This window comes from Engystomops pustulosus, chromosome 4, assembly GCF_040894005.1.
Source record: "Engystomops pustulosus chromosome 4, aEngPut4.maternal, whole genome shotgun sequence".
Lineage (NCBI taxonomy): Eukaryota > Metazoa > Chordata > Amphibia > Anura > Leptodactylidae > Engystomops > Engystomops pustulosus.
Window position 1 is genome coordinate 191,830,740 of NC_092414.1, and position 18,406 is coordinate 191,849,145.

The following is an 18,406-nucleotide window of genomic DNA, read 5'->3' on the forward strand; positions in this document are numbered from 1 at the left end:
AATCACCCATACTGCCCCCTGTCTATACGCCTGCTATATATGAGTGAGAGAGAATATCCAGACATAGCAGATAACCTACTTATGTGCACATTTCTCCTGGTTGTAGGTAAACGAGATGTCAATCCAATGCCATCTATAGCAATAACACCCAGTAGTATGTTATAGACCCAAAAATGGGCCATGGAGCATGAAGGTGTCCCCTTCATACCTCCAACATTGGTCAGAAATCTGAGGCTTGATTTGTCTCAGTTTAGCTGGAGTGCGGCACCAATGTGATAGAATCTTAAAGTTAAGTTCTTGTAGCCGGCAGGACGCGGATAGGACATGGGTCACTGTAGGCCACTACTCTGGCGAGAGTTCTCTTCAAATGCAGTGAGAGTAGATGTTAATATTGGTATTGGTGCTATAGCGGAGATAAAATGTGGCAGCTAGATATACTGGAGCCCTATACCTAAACTTTAAAGCATAACTAATTAAAAACTTTATCTATCCTTTATGCAGATGGACTTCAGAGGCTACAGGGCGAGGAGTAACCCGGCCGAGCACCAGGGGCTAAGGCTACACCACACCCCTGTAGCCTCTGAAGCCTTACCTCCGGGCACGGCCCAGCAGAGCTCTTTGGCTATTCAGCCTCTGCCTACACATGGCAGTAACTTCTTCCTATTTTCGTCAGTGAGCCGAGTTATGAGCCGAGTAAACTAGACAATTCATTGGAGGTTGCAAGAGATTTTTCCTGTGGCCAAGAGATTTTCCAACTCTTTTTGAAAGCCTAGTAGGTTTAGGTTTCAAGATGTTGTAGAAGAGCTGGTAAGTATGTCTTATGTATGTCCTATGTGAAATCAAGAAACCTGCTCTTCTGATTGAGGGGCTTCATTTTTGGACATCACTGCTGACGACAACTGATAAAAGGAGGTTCCTGTATTAGAAACACACCAGGGGCAGTAACCAGGTATTAAAGTAGCCCTCTTATGTAACGTGAAGATTGCTCACATAACAGGTCAACATCTGAAAAGAGTTTGTATGTTCTCCCCGTGTTTGTGTGGGTTTCCTCCGTGTCCTCCGGTTTCCTCCCACACTCCAAAACATACTGGTCGGTTGATTAGATTGTGAGCCCCATTGGAGACAGGGACTGATTTGGCAAGTTTTGTGCAGTGCTGCGTAATCTGTGTGCACTATGTAAATATAGAATTATTATTATTAATATAATATATTATAATAATAATATTATTATTAATAATAATAATAAAAAGTCTTAGTACAAAGAAACGTGAAAATGCCCGGATAGAGGAGACCAAATTGTTGCCACTAAGTTCTTCTCGCACAAAGAAAAGGGGTTAAGTGGATCTAATAACCTTTAGAAATGAAACATAAAAAAAAATGGAATTAAAAACACATTTCCTGGGAAGGACTGATGGATGCCAAATTCTAAAACTTAATTGGCTAAGAATGATCCAGCAATTTACTGTCCAGGAGTAGACACGAAGCACGGCCAAACTGAGATGGGAACATCATGATTTCTGCTCTAATTTAGAGTAAAAGTAATTGGGAGAAATACTTTGCATTTCTATAATGACATCATAATGTCTAATCATACAGCACAGAACGCCGAGGAAAAGTACCCTGCCGTCTCCTACATGTACACTACTGCGCAAACCATCCAGACCTAGGATAGGGTACACGGAAAAAATCACCCAGGCACCCACAGTCTCCGAGTAAAATTCTCTACTATTATTGCACTACAGACCTATGTATCTAGCTTAGGGGAGACAAGCCCTTCTACCCCAGGGACTACGCTTAGCTCTCATTGGCTTATCTTCATTATTACCATTACCATTCTTCTTATATTACCACAGCTGTGCCATGCCATAAAGGGGCAGATCATGTATCAGGGCAGTTTTCTGGAGTACAAGCCCTGAAATAGTGGCAAACCCTGTGGTCAGACACTTTTGATAAATCTCCCCCGGGCATCCCCTATTCTATGGATAGAGCATAGAAAACCACTGCATGTAGCCTGCTGTTAAAAAGTATTGCAAAAAGTACATGTCCACACGTCGCCATATCTCAGCACCCGATGGGTGGGTGTGCCTGTCCGCCCCGAAGCGACCTGCGTGGAGCTGTTTGTTTTTAGGGGCCCAGCGCAGGGGGACCACGGGGCAGAACACCAGGAGGGACTGAGGAGGTAAGTATGTAGCCCTAGCCCCCCTTCCCTGGCCACATTGGGGTTTTTTTTCTCTCGGACAACCCCTTTAAGGTTTATCTTGGCATGCTCATACCCCACAAGTGAGGTTATCTATATGTCTGGTATTTTGATCTTGGTGCTATATTAATAAAGATTATTATTATTCTGTTTTTGACTATTCTTTTGTATCTCTGACTCTGTACTGCATTGGCATAGGGATGAAGCGACTGGCCACTGTTTAGGGTGGGCCCAGTTACTATGCCGGGACAGTTTGGGGGGCTTAGTTTTAGGACTCACAGTCCTTGTCAGTGTCCTCCGACGGCCCCACAATCCGATCGCGTGCGCTGAAATTTCAGGGTAAAAACGGTGCAAATCTATACCGTTTCGTTACCAAGATCGTTACCGAAAATTCTTATGATGTGAATGACAACTTTAAAGGTAATTTGATGATATTCCTTCACAATAGGTCAGGAATAGTCTTGTGTGATGTATTCGCTGTAGATTCTAGTCCATTTAGCTCTGGACAGTCTGTCTCTTGGGTCAGCACCAAAACCAAACCACGGCACTGCAGTGCACCCCCCAAACCTCCCCTCCGCACAGCAGTGGCCTGGCTGTAGCTCCAATCGTCTTACAGCTGCTTATCCCCCAATAACACACAGAAAATTTGGCAAATACAAGTCTATTGTTTGCACTGCCCTAATCCCCAGCTTTCCTGCCTGTCACATGGAGGTGGCAAATCTTGGCTAATGTGCTGCAGATAAAGAGATGTAGCCTGTTTTATAAAGTGATGTCACAGTACAGAGATAATACAAAGTGATGTTACAGTACAGGGATAATACACACAGTGATGTCACAGTACAGGTATAATACACACAGTGATGTCACAGTACAGGTATAATACACACAGTGATGTCACAGTACAGGGATAATACACACAGTGATGTTACAGTACAGAGATAATACACACAGGGATGTCACAGTACAGAGATAATACACACAGTGATGTCACAGTACAGGGATAATACACACAGTGATGTCACAGTACAGGGATAATACACACAGTGATGTCACAGTACAGGGATAATACACACAGTGATGTCACAGTACAGGGATATAACACACAGTAATGTCACAGTACAGGGATAATACACACAGTGATGTCATAGTACAGGGATAATACACACAGTGATGTCACAGTACAGGGATAATACACACAGTGATGTCATAGTACAGGGATAATACACACTATGATGTCACGGTACAGGGATAATACACAGTGATGTCACGGTACAGGGATAATACACACAGTGATGTCACAGTACAGGGATAATACACTGCACACAGTGATGTTACAGTACAGGGATAATACACACAGTGATGTCACAGTACAGGGATAATACACTGCACACAGTGATGTTACAGTACAGGGATAATACACACAGTGATGTTACAGTACAGCGATAATACACACAGTGATGTCACAGTACAGGCATAATACACACAGTGATGTCACATTACAGGGATAATACACAGTGATGTCACAGCACAGGGATAATACACACAGTGATGTCACATTACAGGGATAATGCACAGTGATGTCACAGTACAGGGATAATACACACAGTGATGTCACAGTACAGGAATAATATACACAGTGATGTCATAGTACAGGGATAATACACACAGTGATGTCACAGTACAGAGATAATACACACAGTGATGTCACAGTGGAGGGATAATACACACAGTGATGTCACAGTACAGGGATAATACACACAGTGATGTCACAGTACAGGGATAATACACACAGTGATGTTACAGTACAGGAATAATACACACAGTGATGTCACAGTACAGGGATCCGAGGCAAAGTGATGTCCCATTACAGGGGCACAGTGATGTCACAGTACAGAGATAATACACACAGTGATGTCACAGTACAGGGATAATACACACAGTGATGTCACAGTACAGGGATAATACACACAGTGATGTCACAGTACAGAGATAATACACACAGTGATGTCACAGTACAGGGATATACACAGTGATGTCACAGTACAGAGATAATACACACAGTGATGTCACAGTACAGAGATAATACACACAGTGATGTCACAGTACAGGGATAATATACACAGTGATGTTACAGTACAGGGACAGTAAGCACTTATTCAGACTGGCGTGTCTGATGTGTCTCCGCAAAAAATGTGAATATGTGATATCTGTGTCCAGTCTGTATTGTACCCGCATTTCTTTTTACATCCTTATGTCATTGTTTTTTTACTGCAAAAAAAAAATGGATGGTTTTCTAATGTACTGTATAATTTGCCCAGACCAGCTGGTTGCCTAGAAACATTTGAGAAAAACCTGGGAATTTTACAGTGCAATGAGTAGAATTATAATAAATTCTTTATTTATATAGCGCACACAGATTATGCAGCGCTGCACGGAGCTGCCAGATCAGTCCCTGTCCCCAATGGGGATCACAATCTAATCAACCGACCAGTATTATATTCCATAGCCATGCATGTACATTATGCTGGTCTGGCAGCCTTGTAGTTACTCCCCATACTGTATGTGACTACACGGAGTACCAGCGCCCTTGGCAGGGTCGGTGCCAGAAATATGGCGGTTACCTGGTCTGTATTTTATTATATATGACTGAATACTCCAGTGTGAATGAGCGCAGGAGAGCTCCTGCGTTATCTGCGAACGGACGTGTTTAGTTTTTCGGAGAACAAGCAGACGATTTGTGGTCTGTGTAATCCCTAATCTGTGTCTGCAGAAACATCATCTGTGTATCTGCGAGAAAGAATAGAAGGCCGGCACATGGATCCCATCCCCTTGGTGTCCGGATTTTACACATTCCTATAGATTTCTTTGGGAAGCTGCTCAAGAGTTTTCTGCAGCCTCCATGCTGATCCGTAAAAAAAAACCACGGTCGTGTGCACGGGTCCATTTAAATGAACGTGTCAGTGCAACATCCGCAGAAAAAATCACCTAGCACATAACCATATACTACATATAGGGCGTATTCACATTGACCTAGTTTGACCGAGGCCCAAAGGTCGTCCCTTCATCCCGTCTGCTCAGGATATGGCTGATAAGAGGAGGTTATAATGGATTATTCACTACTGATAACGCGTCTCTTATTTCACACCACATTTAGCCTTGTAAATAAATATATCTTGTAGGAAACCTGAAGTGTTTTTTTTAATAACTTCTTATCTAAAACAAAACCGCATGCACACAGGCCCCAGCCTCCTGCAGTACCGCCTACAGTCTGAACAGTGTGTACTGAGCGCAGGGGCTGCTGCTCTGTTACAGACAGAGCCGGTGGTCATGTGACCAGAGTCACGTGGTACTCCCGTCTCGCCCCGCTCTCACTTTACGGCTGCCGCTAAGCGCCGCTGAAGCCATCAGACGGAAGTGGGTGAGTGCGGGCTGTGGGGGGAGCAGTGATATCACTTATCTGATTTTAGCAACCGGTCACACATATGAGCGGCATCCTGCGTTATGTGTGCGGTAGTGAGGAGGCCTGCCGTGTCTCTATGTGCTGGGATTAGTTCAGGATTATCAGGGGCAGCAGCCATTACTGCTTTTGGTCTCTACTCAGTGTCATAATATATCATGGCTGTATACAGGGGATAGATTTGTGTGTGTGTGTGTATATATATATATATATATATATATATATATATATATATATGAGAGAGTGATGAATGTGTATATAGCTGTATACTGGATGTGTACAGGAGGTGGATGTGTATATAGCTGTATACTGGATGTGTACAGGAGGTGGATGTGTATATAGCTGTATACTGGATGCGTACTTAGCTGTATACTGGATGCGTACTTGGCTGTATACTGGATGCGTACTTGGCTGTATACTGGATGCGTACATGGCTGTATACTGGATGCGTACATGGCTGTATACTGGATGCGTACCTGGCTGTATACTGGATGCGTACCTGGCTGTATACTGGATGCGTACCTGGCTGTATACTGGATGCGTACCTGGCTGTATACTGGATGCGTACCTGGCTGTATACTGGATGCGTACCTGGCTGTATACTGGATGCGTACCTGGCTGTATACTGGATGCGTACCTGGCTGTATACTGGATGCGTACCTGGCTGTATACTGGATGCGTACCTGGCTGTATACTGGATGCGTACCTGGCTGTATACTGGATGCGTACCTGGCTGTATACTGGATGCGTACCTGGCTGTATACTGGATGCGTACCTGGCGGTATACTGGATGCGTACCTGGCGGTATACTGGATGCGTACCTGGCGGTATACTGGATGCGTACCTGGCGGTATACTGGATGCGTACCTGGCGGTATACTGGATGCGTACCTGGCGGTATACTGGATGCGTACCTGGCGGTATACTGGATGCGTACCTGGCGGTATACTGGATGCGTACCTGGCGGTATACTGGATGCGTACCTGGCGGTATACTGGATGCGTACCTGGCGGTATACTGGATGCGTACCTGGCGGTATACTGGATGCGTACCTGGCGGTATACTGGATGCGTACCTGGCGGTATACTGGATGCGTACCTGGCGGTATACTGGATGCGTACCTGGCGGTATACTGGATGCGTACCTGGCGGTATACTGGATGCGTACCTGGCGGTATACTGGATGCGTACCTGGCGGTATACTGGATGCGTACCTGGCGGTATACTGGATGCGTACCTGGCGGTATACTGGATGCGTACCTGGCGGTATACTGGATGCGTACCTGGCGGTATACTGGATGCGTACCTGGCGGTATACTGGATGCGTACCTGGCGGTATACTGGATGCGTACCTGGCGGTATACTGGATGCGTACCTGGCGGTATACTGGATGCGTACCTGGCGGTATACTGGATGCGTACCTGGCGGTATACTGGATGCGTACCTGGCGGTATACTGGATGCGTACCTGGCGGTATACTGGATGCGTACCTGGCGGTATACTGGATGCGTACCTGGCGGTATACTGGATGCGTACCTGGCGGTATACTGGATGCGTCCCTGGCTGTATACTGGATGCGTACAGGAGGTGGATGTGTACATAGCTATATAATAGGTTTATACAAGTGTTGGATTTGTATGCAGCCATATACTGGATGTGTACAAGTGAGGGATGTGTATATATAGCTGTATACTGGGTGCGTGGCCACGTACCGGGGGCTGCCTAGATATGAAGCCATAATAAAGGATCTTCTATTGTCTCCCCCCTGTAGATGTGAATGGTGCGCTGGTCACACATGTGCGTTGTAGTTGTAGGTCCGTCTTATCCCAGCCGTGTCCTTCCAAATCTTGTGCCCCCACTAATGTCCTGTACTGTACATGATGTAGGGTGTAGTAACATGAGTACATGGGAGGCAGGACATGACCTCGTGTAGCCGGGGTTCTCTGATATCATCGCTGACACTTATGTGATGATCCTGATATGATGTAAACTTCTGCATTGCTGCCCTGACCCAAAGGAGAGGGACACAAGCTGGCAGTGCCACAGTACTAGTTATTCAGCTTATGGGTTGGCGGGCAAAGTGGTAAAGTCTACTGGACACCCAGTGTATCCTATGGAAGTCACATGGAAGCCCCCCAGAGTATTGTATATATACTGGACCTAATAGTGCCCCGGCCTGTGTACTGTACATATAATATACATCATGTACAAACCCTGAAGCCTAAAAACTCAGGAGGCAAGCAGTAGTAGCAGCAGGACTGTGATAAAATAGACTTATATTCCAGAATTGTAGGCAACCCCCCCCCCCCTGCTGTGCCATTAATGGAAATCTATTATCAAAATCCTTCCTGATAATCCAGGGACACTCGCTCATAGATCCAGGCACTGTGACTGTGGTAATCTTCTTATATTTGTTATCCATGGCCTCCTTCCTGCAATGTGATTATATTAGGCAGGTGGAGGGGCTGGTGCTCGTGGGGGTGTTACCAAGGAGAGGGTTGTTGTGCTCCTGGGGGGTGTTACCAGAACCCTTCCACACTGTCTCTTCTCAGGCTGCTACACTGTGCAGGAGCTGATTTCCTCTCCCTCAGTCTGCTGTAATCTCACACAATGGGAGGAGGAGTTGCTCCTGCACAGTGTAACAGCCTGTACGGCTACATCATGGAGGGACACTGGTAACACCCCCAGCGCCCTGCTAGCTCATTAGCATATCTATAAGTGTTCTTGGTTTATCATGTTTGATTTGAATCAAATCTAGTTGACTACTACAGCAATGAGAGCAGAGGCGATGGGCTGTGGAGCTGCTTCTTTTGTAAAGCTAAGAGCACAGCAGTGTGAGGATATGCCCTCAGAGCACAGCACTGCAAAAGAAATCCATTTCTACAGTCCACTATTCCTTCACCTCATTCAATGTAGGTAACTGCTTCAGAATTGTCTTGATATTGGACTGAACCTGTGATTGTGGGTAATCTGTGTGTTACTGATATGTAAGGATTGTTCTGTGGTTATACTCTTATACTTTGTATTGTCCTCTCCAGATTGTGCCGTGGCCATGAGACCGCAGGCAGCTGTGGCCGGGAAAGTCTTCATCCAGAGAGACTACACCAATGGCACCCTGTGCCAGTTCCAGACCAAGTTTCCCTCGGAGTTGGAGACTCGGGTAAGTCTGCGATTATGCCCTATAACAGTGGTGGCGAACCTATGGCACGGGTGCCAGAGGTGGCACTCAGAGCCATTTCTGTGGGCACTCAGACCATCGCTCCAGGACAGAGTTCACCAAATAGCACCAAATCCACCTGCACTCCCAGGCAACTTTCATTGGCTGTTTGGAACTGCTAGAAAAGCAAGAAGTTGTTGACAGAACTGCAATGTCTTAGGAGGTCCTCCTGCTGGACCATTCTTCTACAGAGAGACCCTGGAGAGAAGCTACAATGAGTCTGAATTTGCCCTCCTTCTTTCAACTGTATTTGTGGCCACAGGAGGTCGATACGATTGAAAGATGAGGAAGAACAGGTAGCAATAAGTTACTTCCTAAAATACCATGTTGGCACTTCATGGTAAATAAGTGAATTTTGGTTGTAGTTTGGGCACTCGGTCTCTAGAAGGTTCGCCATCACTGCCCTATAACCTTTAAAGGAAACCTACCACTTGAAGTGGCAGGTATAAGAGGGAACTACCGAGCACCAGCTCAGGGTGAGCTGGTGCCGGAGCTTATTTTTGTATCGCGGTTTAAAACACTTTTTAAACTTTATGGCTGAAGCTGCTTTGGCGCAGGGAGGTACGCGCTCGGCGCTTACCATGCGCGCGGCTCCCTGCCTGCGCGCACGTGATCTCTCTGCCCCCTGCCTGCGCGCACGTGATCTCTCTGCCCCCTGCCTGCGCGCACGTGATCTCTCTGCCCCCTGCCTGCGCGCACGTGATCTCTCTGCCCCCTGCCTGCGCGCACGTGATCTCTCTGCCCCCTGCCTGCGCGCACGTGATCTCTCTGCCCCCTGCCTGCGCGCACGTGATCTCTCTGCCCCCTGCCTGCGCGCACGTGATCTCTCTGCCCCCTGCCTGCGCGCACCCTCTGTTTATACAAGATGAGAAGCAACAAGGAAATGTGTGTCCCATGCGCTATTGTTGTCTGTAATATGGCAGCGCCCCTGAAGACACCACTACCCCATTCACATGGGGTGGTTGCAGACCCTCATTTTTAGGCTTCAATACATTTAGCAGGCGCCTTTGCAGACACCAGGGAATAGATTTACATGTGTATCCACCTCCCCCAATAGATGGGGTTACCGGTGGTCTCCCCTTATATCCGGAGTCCATAAGACTAGTCTGTGTAATATAGAGAGTGTATTTCGGAGGGCTGTAGTGTCTGGCTGTCTACTCCTCCGCTCAGGGAGATATATGAAGAATTTGGTGAAGTTGTCAGATCCTTCTTGGCGTTGCGAGCGTCTGGCTTAACCTGAGTGGGTGATACTGACGGGAATGCGGTTTCCTTGGCTCCGGCCCACTCCTCTCCGCTGTAGAGTATTATTTGACCAGTCAGTCCTCTCCTGGCTCCAGAACTTTGCAGGTTTTAGTTTTTTCCTCTCGAGTTGCAGGGATGGCTTGTTTGCTTTGAGGTCTATTCAGTGTTTTACTTTCATTGTGCCTCGTGGAGGATTGCGCTGACTTGCAGTTCTCCATAGAGCCCCTATTCATCCTGACCCCAAATTGTTATTTGGAGCACAAATGTTGCTGAGTTAGATGAAGATGTCGCTGGGCAGTTGTACAGTGCCTTGTGTAGCATGCAGGAACTAAAGGATTGCTGTTAGTTTAATAGTTAGTGCAGAGACAAATGTTCAATTAAGAAAGGAAAGGAATGTGCTGAGGATGGGATATAAGGGAACATAATTCTATATTATAACGTAACCATCAATTACATTTTGATGTTTAGACCATTTGTGAAGCTCTCTGCTATCCCTGCTGTGCACTTCTCTTGAGCTTGGCTATTCAACACATTCACAGATCTTGCATAAAGAAGCCTTGTCTCCTCTGGAGATTCACCCTTGTTATGCCCCTATCCACAGGATAACTAGACCCCATCAGTTACTAGAACAGGACCCCCAGAAATCCCATCCTTATTGATTAGGAGAGCAGTAAGGTAAGCATGTGTCCTGCCACTCCCTTCGTTGTCTGTGGGAGTGGTCGGAGATGGTTGATCACAGCGCTTGGCTATCTCCATTATTCCTATACAATTGAAAAGAGCGGCAGGACACGTGCTCATCCTGTTGCTCCATCCAACTCCAGGTTGGATTCAGATGGCCATGTTTCCTGAGGGACACAATCTACGTGCCGGACCGATTGTGATGTCTAATCATGTTCGCTGTGTATAATCCAGACTGACAATACATGGTAAGAGGTTATGAGCAGGAGCTCTCCATAGCGGTCTATACACATCACTGCTGGTATCCCTGCTACAGGCTGATGGGTGGGGGGTCCTCCATCCTCCCTGTGTTATTACTCCACATTCCAGGCCCTCGCTCCGTGGTGCTTTAGGGCTTCTCCATATCACATGCAGAAAACTAATATTTTCCTGGACAAGACCTGGGCCGGATTTGATTTTCTTGGCTCTTGCTAAGAATGATATTGAAATGGCTGAGCCCCTTGTCCTATGCAGAGCAGATCACTCCTGCCCTGATCTCCTTGGAGCTGCATGTCTAGATGTGGAGGTCATAGGTTATCTCCAGGAGACGATGTTGGGTAAGTGATGGTCAGATGTGACACTTACCTTCCTGACAGAACTACTTGTGTATAGTAGATATATTAAAGGGGATTTCCCACTAATCAGCAAGTATAGGGCCTAACTTGTTTGGTTGGAAAACCCCTTTAACTTTACAGTCCTGTTGTTTACCCCAATATGTTATCCACAGCATAGGGGTAAACAAGCTGATCATTGAGGGTCTGACTGCTAGGACTCACACAATAAAGACAAAGACCCCCAGCAATCTGGATGACGGGGGTCTTATGATCACCAGTGCGTGGAGAGGCAGGTCTAGTAGGCATCCTCCTCCATTGGGAGTCGGAAATTGGCGAACACAGTGCTCAGGTATCTCAGTCACTCCCAATCTCTGTCTATGTGAGTGCAGGAGATGCCATAGTAAAAGGCGAGAATGAATTTGGGGGGAGGGGGAGTGGGTGTCTGTAATTTCTGGATCCTTTTCAAGCTCTTCGGAGGGTGGGTCTAGCTCAGCTCAGTTTCTGACACTACAATTGAATGTAGAGGCAGGACACATGCTGAACCTGCTATGGATAGGGGATATTGTGCTCACTTGGTACAACCCCTTTAATGTAAGAATCGCCTAAGGCTCATCATCCATGAACAATCCCCCCCAAAAAAATGCACAATTTTTTTTTTTTTGTTTGTTGAAAATTGAATTTTGTTTAATACTGAATATTCAAATGGCAACAATTCTCACCCTTCCTCTTTTCCTCTTTCTTGTCCCATAGATCGACAGACAGCAGTTCGAGGAGACGGTGCGGACGTTAAACAACCTGTATGCGGAGGCGGAGAAGCTGGGGGGTCAATCGTACCTGGAGGGGTGCCTGGCCTGCCTCACCGCCTACACCATATTCATGTGTATGGAGACGCACTATGAGAAGGTGAGGGCACAGGATTTGCTTCCATCTTCAGCAGCTCTTACACAGGAGTTTATTTTCCTCCTGAAGAGCGCGGATATAAAATGTGGCTTTTTTTTTTTCTCTCTCTTCCCGGTCAGCTGTGTTTAGATGAGGGGTTTTTGGAGAATGAATTGAGACCTTTCAGCAGCTCTCTGATGAAACGTCTTGCCACGTACAGGCAGATCCTGGATTTATTTATTCAGTCCGCTCTGGCCAGACTCCGCTAAACCCTCTCCCTGCCATGGAGGATAAAGCCAGGGCGCTCCCACCTCCATCCATATGTGTGCCCACCATCAAAGTGGTTAATAAGCACAGCCTGTGTCCTCCACCCCCCCGCTGCCCCTTTCAACCTGACCGTAAATATTGGGTGGTTGGACAGCTCTTCCTAAGTGGCAGAGAAAGCGATTGATTTGGATGAATTCAGCTCTGTGAGAGGTATATAGTGCGAGCACAAATGTCTTCTTATGTAGTTATCCATCTCCATCTGCCCGCAGAGTAACCCCTGAGATGCCAGAGATGTTGCTGCTGACAGACGTACAAGGAAGGGTTGGAAGGGGGATCCAGAATTCACGGGCAGGGTAGCCAGGGGAGTCCTTGCATCATATTTCTGTATAATACATTTGTGCAGTCCGTGGGATTGGGCCGACAAATAATCCCAATTCCTCGCGTGCAAATGGCCTTATGCAGTCAGGAGAAAGTTCTCCCCCGTGCGTTTCTAAACCGAATTCACTTGCAGTGTGTGAATACGACCATAAAACGCTCTCGTATGCCAAGCAATAACCATTCCCTACACTTACATTTTCCAGCCGCTTCCTCCTCTAATCTTCCCCTGGGTCACTCTTATGTTCCTAGCAGAGGTTCTGGTTGCAGGTACATAATGTTCTCCTCTGCCCTCATACATTGGATTCATCCGGTTACATCCTGGACCTGTGATGACAGAGGCGCAGCTCACGGATCGCTGAATTATTTTGTTCTATTTTTTTTATTTCTAGGTGCTGAAGAAGATTGCAAAGTATATCCAGGAGCAAAATGAGAAGATCTATGCTCCACAGGGCCTGCTCCTGACGGACCCCATAGAAAGGGGCCTGCGGGTGGTATCCTTTTCTATGACCCTACATATGAAATGTGTCGTCTTTTAGTTTAGTTTTCCACCACGGATGATTTAACCCCTTACGGCACAGGCTATTTTAATTTTTTTTTAATTTCCATTTTTCACTCCTCGTCTTTAAAAATCCCTAACTTTTTTATTGTTCCGTGTACGGAGCTTTATGAGGGTTTTTCTGTGTAACACATTGAACTTACTAGTGTCAGTAGTTAGTGAACCTACATACCTATCTTCATACATCCTTAATGCAATTCTGACTACAAGTATCTCTTAATGCATTAAGGGGTCAATAATGTCAAATCCGTCATGATAAACCGAGGACATTATAATAGATCCAGGCACTGTGACTGTGGTGATCTTCTTATATTTGTTATCCATGGCCTCCTTCCTTCTAAAATCCAAGTATGCTAATGAGCTTGAATCCATCCCTGTAGCAGCTTCACAAGCTGTTACACTGTCTCTCCTCCCCCCTGCTACAGATCAGCTCTCCCTCTCTCTCTGCCTGATGTAATGTCACACAGTAGGAGGGGGAAGCGCTCCTGCACCGTATCTGCAGCATGGAGGGGCTCTGGGAACTACTCCAGGAGCCCTTCTGTCTCCTCAGCATAAAAGTTGATTTTATAAGGAAGGAGACCATGGATAAGAAATATAAGAAGATTACCACAGTCACAGTGCCTGGATCTATGAGTAAGTGTTCCCGGTTTATCATGACTGATTTGATGGTACACGTAGATTACCTTTAAAGGGAACTTGTCTCTGACTTTTAGGAGACTGCCACCCACAGGTTATTATAAACTTAGGCTTCGTGTACATGTAGCTCTGCCTGAAGTTGTCATACTCTTGGCAAATCTGAACCTGTAGTATCCCTTATTCTGGTGGCCCTTGGGCATATGTGAAGCAAAGCTTAGGAGAGACCAGCATTGCCCATCTATGACCACCTGTAGTCTGCACAGATGTCACTTGCCTTGTAGTTCCTGTTCCTTGACCTGTATTGCAGATTGAAATTACCATCTACGAGGACAGAAGTCTGACCGGCAGATAGGACAGGTATGCGGTGCCTATTCCCTTAATAGTGGCCAGATTCTCAAATCTTTCATCTTTGGACATTCATGCCGTGTCTTATGGATATATCATAAACGCCTTTAGGACATCTCTTTTAATGGTTAGATTCCACTGTGAAATGGCTCCATGCTGAAATTTCACAGCAATTTCCTAGCTCCCTTTCAGCCCTGTTGTATCATGTGCTGTGACTGCTTATCTGCTGTATCTCACACAATGAGGGGGATTTATCAGGAAATAATCGCAAACATAAACTTCTCGCTAGAACTTGCAATTTATTTTCCTCTTTCCGCCACCAAGAGCGTAAATGTGGGCTCGGCCGGCAAGTAAGTGGTGTGGCGCGGTGCCTCTTTGGTTGAGCTGGAGGGGCGGCAGGGCTATCATGGCGCCAGTGTATGATAAATAACTCCCATTGACTACATCTGTGTGGTATCTCACGCACTGCCTGCTCCTCTGTCTCTGTTGTGTATCCAGGTGATCCGTCTTTTGCGTTGTAAATACTCTCCGCTGCAGGACCGTCCTCCCTGACATTCCTTCAGTTGCCATTCCCACGTCAGCAGCACATCCTCCAATAACTTCTCCATACTGTACCTCATGGACCCAGTGCCCCTTCCTGTGCCATCCTGTGACCCTGCCAGCTTTGCCATCTAGGACCATCTGATCTCCTCCAGGACCTGATGATGACATCTGGATCAGCAGAACGGACATCGTCCTCCGGAGGGGAAGGCCGTTTCTATAGGGTGGGGGTTGTGCCAATATTCTTTCACCTCTTATAATGCTGCGGCAACTTCTTTGGGGTCTTTTTTTTATTCCTTAGTCTCTTAAGCGAATACAATAAGGATGGATAGCGCAATTGCTGCAGGATATCAGGCGGGTGTGCGGGTAGACTGCGCTGGTGCCAGGCTGCCCGCCGCTTGTCATTGGATGAAATTCATCGTCTAATAGAGGCAGCGCCTTGTGTTTTAATTTTTTTTTTTTTTCAAAAAATTGTATTATTCCCATTGTGGTTCCCCATTTATATATAATCCCAGTTGTGTTATCTCTTTTTATGCCCCAGTTTTTTTGCATTATTACACCTGAATATTTATAATATGTTTAGCACCATCAGGTTTGTGAAGGTAAGACTGTGGTGGTTTTATCCCCTCAATGTTGGCATACCATATATATGTATTTAGAGTTGCCCTGATGTCCACACATGGGGGAAAAAAAGACCACCGGTATGTGAGGGTAGACCTAAGCAATGCCAGTATTACCAGTCGTTGCTGATCTGCTCAGGTCGATTGCCGCCCTCAGTTCCCTGGTATCAATGTGGTGATCAAGTCTGCCGTGTATGGTAATTGGTATTGATTATGTAACCTCACTGCTCATGCCATGTAAACCTCTCCTCTAGTGTACATTAAGTCATTGTAACAAACCATGTGCTTTTCTGTATCAGATTTATTATGAATAAACGTTAATTTATAGGGAAATGTTACTTGTACAATTTACTGGGGGTTTTTTTCCCATACAAGGGACTCACCAGATATTACCTTATTAACCTACCAGACCCCTTAGGTAGGGTATAAAATGTGCTTTCTAGAATTCCCTCTTTTATATTAAATCTCACCTTTTAACCTATAAACAAAAACTCCTCCCAAAGTAGTGAAAATGAGCAGAGAAGAGTCATATTTTACCTGATTCTAGTTTAGAGGCTGCACAGGGAGCGTCACTTACAATGGGTGAGAGGTAAAAGAGGTACTTCTAGAAATTTTATACCCTACATGAGGGGGCTTGGAGTTTAAAGGGGTTTTCCAACCATGGGATAGGACCTAACTTGCTGATCAGTGGTGGTCTCCGTGCTGAGACCCCCACAGATCGCAAGAATGAGGGACCGTCAGACTGAGATTGTGAGCGCGATGCTCGGCAATTTTTCGTTGGCTCCATAGAGATTAATGGAGCAGAACGGTCGGCTGATCCATTAGTCTAATGGGGACGGACCCCTCGTTCTCGTGATCTGTGGGGGTCTCAGCACTGAGACCCCCACTGACCAGCATGTTAGGCCCTATTCTGTGCATAGGGCCTAACTTTAGTTAGTGAGAAAACCCCTTTAAAGGTGGTAAGATATTGTGACAAGTTTTCTAAGTTGTTAACCCTTTTGCTTCTAGGAAAATTTACATCTTCCATGAACTTCACTTTACTTAGGCACTCAACAATTATTGGCGTCTTCATGCAATTTTGTTTATAGCAAAGAGGGCTGACCCAAGCAGAGCCATGATTGCCAACTCACCCAGAAGTTTATAGAGGCTGCTACATGTAGATATGATCACAAATTCACCCCAACTAGACTAAGAATCTCCAAGACCTGGATGCAGTAATGGTTGACAAAGATCCTGATCAGATTCTGACTCTTCTAGTAGTGAATTAAAAAAAGACTCCCACACATTCAAATGTGACAGGTCCTATGTCACCATAGTAGGAGAGGTGGGTGATCCTGTATTCAAGGGATACAAAATCGGAAACATATGACTCTGTAGAGTTGATCTAAGGCTACATTCACACGAACGCGTTCCTGCCGTACCGTAGCACAGCAGGCACACGGCGCCCGGGAGAGAAGGAGGGGGTGTGCGCTGCTCACCCCCACCCCTCTCCATAGAGATATAAGGTGCATGGTGCCATATTATGGGGAAACATAAGACATGTCCTATCTTTTCCCAGGGTACAGAACCGCTCCGTACGGCACTATGCGCCCATTGCCGGCCTATGGGTGGCGTAATGCATACAACGTACATACATCCCCCAACAGTCGTGTGAATGAAGCCTAAGACTGTAGTACAACGTGTCACATTTTATCAGAATCAAGAAACCCCAGTTTTGTGTACCTGCGCCTCACCGGGGGAGTTGCAACCTGTAACCCACCTCCCTTGCCTACCATTACACACCCTGGATACCCAACCCCGGGGTAAGGGTGGAGAAGCGGCAGCAGTGACTATATGCCTACACCAGTACCACAAAAGGTGAGTACATATCTTACCTATACTAATACTCCCGACCAGCCGAGGGTAATCTTGTGCTAGGTAGCGCTATTTTTCTCTATCCCTTTTTTTTTCCCCCAAGCACCATTAGTGTACTACAACTTGATATACTTCAGATCTGTCATTGAAGATCTTTAATGTGTCATATATAGGTACATAAATCTTAGCAGAGGTAAAGATTCAAATATGTATATATGACTATAGCGAGGAGAAATGTAGTTTAAAGGGAACCTGTCACCAAGGACCTCATTTTTCACTAAAGACATATTGCAAAAGTCCATGACACCTGCAGTGCAAATCTGCCTTTCTGCCTTTTCTAAGTATTTGCATTACAATATAATTGTGTGTTATCACTTACTCTTGCATCCTGACAACATCCTGGGGTAGTCACAGGGGCTGGACTTTGGTTAGGATGCATTTCAAAAAGCAACATGTGACTTGTCTGAGCTGCAGGCTGTCCTCCATGTTTGTGCTCCTGTACCGCTCTGTCCCTCCCCCACTGATGTCAGGCTGACATCTCTGAGAAGAAGCAGGAGGTGGAGCTGTACAGGAGCACAACGGTGGGGGCCAAACTCTAAGGAGTCAGTAACTCAGACGAGGCATATGTTGTTTTTGAAATGCATCTAAACCAAAGTCCAGCCCCTGTGACTACCCCAGGTTTTTGTAAGGGTGCAAGAGTAAGTTATAACACACAATTATATTGTAATGCAAATGCTTAGAAAAGGCAGAAAGGCAAATTTGTCATGGGCTTTTACAATCTGTCTTTAGTGAAAATAAAGTCCCTGGTGACAGGTTCTCTTTAATGTGACAACCATTGAGATAAATGGCCATCAATAAATGCCCCAAGTATGAGAGTGGTGCAGATAGTAAATCGCTCGTATAGGGGGAGTCGTCTATCATGTATGGTAAAATAAAAGAAGTATTGGGA

At 46.0% G+C, this 18,406-nt stretch overlaps 1 protein-coding gene across 1 annotated transcript; it reads left to right on the top strand.

Annotated features, from left to right (window-relative positions):
• The first annotated feature begins 5,478 nt into the window (after positions 1-5,478).
• On the top strand, positions 5,479-15,941 carry GOLGA7 (golgin A7). The gene is made up of 6 exons (XM_072149087.1): positions 5,479-5,615; positions 8,691-8,812; positions 12,133-12,285; positions 13,296-13,397; positions 14,406-14,455; positions 14,942-15,941. The coding sequence occupies exons 2-5, from the start codon at positions 8,705-8,707 to the stop codon at positions 14,448-14,450; spliced, it is 408 nt and encodes a 135-aa protein (XP_072005188.1). The 5' UTR covers positions 5,479-5,615; positions 8,691-8,704; the 3' UTR covers positions 14,451-14,455; positions 14,942-15,941.
• Positions 15,942-18,406: the final 2,465 nt, after the last annotated feature.

What these genes read in the sequence shown, in the direction of transcription:
- GOLGA7 (XM_072149087.1), top strand. Translation starts at nt 8,705, where the DNA reads ATGAGACCGCAGGCAGCTGTGGCCGGGAAAGTCTTCATCCAGAGAGAC. An exon ending in TGGAGACGCACTATGAGAAG is followed by an intron (nt 12,286 to 13,295) that starts GTGAGGGCACAG and finishes TTTTATTTCTAG; the next exon opens with GTGCTGAAGAAGATTGCAAA. An exon ending in TAGAAAGGGGCCTGCGGGTG is followed by an intron (nt 13,398 to 14,405) that starts GTATCCTTTTCT and finishes CCTGTATTGCAG; the next exon opens with ATTGAAATTACCATCTACGA.